The sequence below is a fragment of the Montipora capricornis genome, chromosome 9 (assembly GCF_036669925.1).
Source record: "Montipora capricornis isolate CH-2021 chromosome 9, ASM3666992v2, whole genome shotgun sequence".
NCBI classification, from domain to species: Eukaryota; Metazoa; Cnidaria; class Anthozoa; order Scleractinia; family Acroporidae; genus Montipora; species Montipora capricornis.
Window position 1 is genome coordinate 30,680,876 of NC_090891.1, and position 2,500 is coordinate 30,683,375.

Genomic DNA, 2,500 nt, shown 5'->3' on the forward strand with positions numbered 1-2,500 from the left:
GAGAATATGATGAACGACACCCTCGTTCCCTGATTGGATAACTGGCTCAATCTGAAAGAAGATTAAGGGAGTTGAAAATTTAATTTGGGAAATTCGAAATTTGCGATTTGTGCCAATGGTATTGCGTTGGATAAATGACAAAAATTATTCATAGCTCAACTAGCATGGCTAAAGGATGTGAAATTGCTGAGGATATTGTTGTTTCTATGTGCTGTAAGGTAAGAAAAAGACAGTTTGGTGGCTGGGGTGATGCCATTGTCTATCTTTTAAATAAAAAAGTTATAAAGATGCATGAGAGCTCCCCTTCCCCACTGAGTTACAAAATTTTAAATGTGATCAAAAAACCTGAGTCAGTTGATTGATCGAGTTGACCAGGGCATGCAATTTTTTGTCTTGGTTTTTGACTCCTTCTCAAAACGAGGCTCCTCTTTTGAGCACTACGCAGTGCATTCTGGTCGGAAGCGCGATGCGTTACATTAAGCAAAGCCAAAAACAGTGAGATTTTGCACAGTAAATTTGTTTTAAATTCTGATTATATTGCTGCTCGCTTCTCAGCCAAAATATCATGACAGCTCGGCCACTCCACTCTACTTTGACAGAATTAAAGAACCTTACTCACTCACGTTACATTGTGCGCCCTCATTACTTCAGCCGCCATTTTCAGGACGCCCGAAACTCGTCAACATTTGCTTCAACATCTGTTCGATTTTGTTGAACAGCGATGTCGAAGCCATTTGCTCACCATTTTCAACCGTGTTGAAACATGTTGAAACGAAATTGAATCGATGTTGAATGAGCTTAATAGCATTTAAACTTTGCTTCAACAACCAATCAACATTTCTTTTGTTTTCGCGAATTTTGAATGAAGTTGAGGTCGTTTGGGCCCCTCTATCAACATTGTTGGGTATGAGTGTGCGCACTAATCTATCTCTCAATGACGTATCATGTTCGTATCAACGGTTATAATTCCGTGTCCAAGTACACTGACTGCTAGTAACGTGTAATAACGGGTAGTGATGTGTAGTAACGTCTAGTGATGAGTACTAACGACTAGTAACGTAAAATAACGGATGGTGATGAGAAGTAACAGATATTGACGGTAGACTATATAAAGTAACTAGTATTGATGTGTAGTGTTGGCAGATGACGTTGAGTACTCTATTGAATAAGGAATTTTAAGGGAATTTTTCATTTAGAGTACTTGGACACGGAATTGTAACCCAACAGTAACAACTGCTGGCTGCAGCCTGGGACTGAATACAAAGCCTCTTAAGAGCTTTGTTGAATCAAACGTTGAATGGTGTGTTAAAAAAAAAGGAAAGGAATTTTATTTAAGTGTCTAATCTTCTAGCGCTGTAGAGCACTAATCGGGGACACAGTAAATTGAAAATTAACAAGTTAACGCAAATCAAATCAAGTTTTTTGGTTTTTGAGGACAGGGGGAAACCGGAGTATACTACCCGGAGAAAAACCAACAAACGTCTGGGAGTCGAACCCTGGCCACATTGGTGGGAGGCGAGTGCTCTCACCACTGCGCCATCGTTGCACCCCATTTGAAACCGTTTGCTCGCCCTAGCAATCAGCATCATTCAACATCGTTGAATATCGTTCAACAAAATTTAAAGGATGTTGAAGCAGATGTTAAAGACGTTTGCCCCGGCCGGAAGTCTCAGCACATGGATTTCTACTAAAGCTATTTCTTGTGAAGAAACAAAATGAAAAACTTATCACGATTACCAACTTACTCTTTATAAAAGTAAACAGATTAGTTGAACTCAAAGACATGCTTACAGACGTGTTTAAGTAAGTTCTATTTTGAGTTATACTCTAAAACGGCTTCTTTAGCCATGCATTGTCATCTTAGCCAATCAATGTGCGGTGCCCTCAATTACGTCACAAATAGGGTAAGGCAGGACGACAGGCTAAATTTGCGGTTTGCCAAAAATCAAAGAAACACGTGTAATTTTATTTCATTTATGCCTGTTAGCTACAGATATCAAGAAACCTCCCTCAAAGGAGAGAGACAATTTAAAATACTTTATATATTTTCCTCCCTGGCGTTTACCATTTGACTTATCAGGTCTTTTGTTATATAGCTGAGTTTTTTGCCCCAGCAGAGCGCACTCTCATTGGTTACTTCGAGGTCACATGACATCCAACAATGAAATTGTTTCCCGCCAAAAGTCTCTGAGCGGGCAACAGTGCAAAATATATGACGTCAGAGGGTAACAGTGCACTGTTACCCGCGAATGTTGACCGACGACTGCCGTTGCTATTGCCATTGCACGTAGAATCTCAATGTTGCCCTCGGCTGCGCCTCGGGGAAACATTGAGATTCTCGGGAAACAAAATGAACTGTTTCCCGCGGGACCAGTCATTCAGTGTTTATATCGTATCTCTCCATCAAGTATTGAATTACTAATATGACCTAGAAAACTAGGCACAAGTTGTTTGCTCATGGTCATATCCTCCTGTTTAGCAAAGTCTAAAGGCGGAGCTC

At 40.3% G+C, this 2,500-nt stretch overlaps 1 protein-coding gene across 1 annotated transcript in view; it reads right to left on the reverse strand.

Annotated features, from left to right (window-relative positions):
• The window catches only part of LOC138015309 (DBH-like monooxygenase protein 1 homolog), a 35,181-nt gene that overhangs the window by 22,042 nt on the left and 10,639 nt on the right, over positions 1–2,500 (reverse strand). Inside the window, exon 5 of the mRNA XM_068862296.1 lies at positions 1–51. This exon is cut by the window's left edge and continues 135 nt beyond it. Coding sequence (XP_068718397.1) covers positions 1–51 — 51 coding nt within the window. The remainder of the gene's footprint in view (positions 52–2,500) is intronic.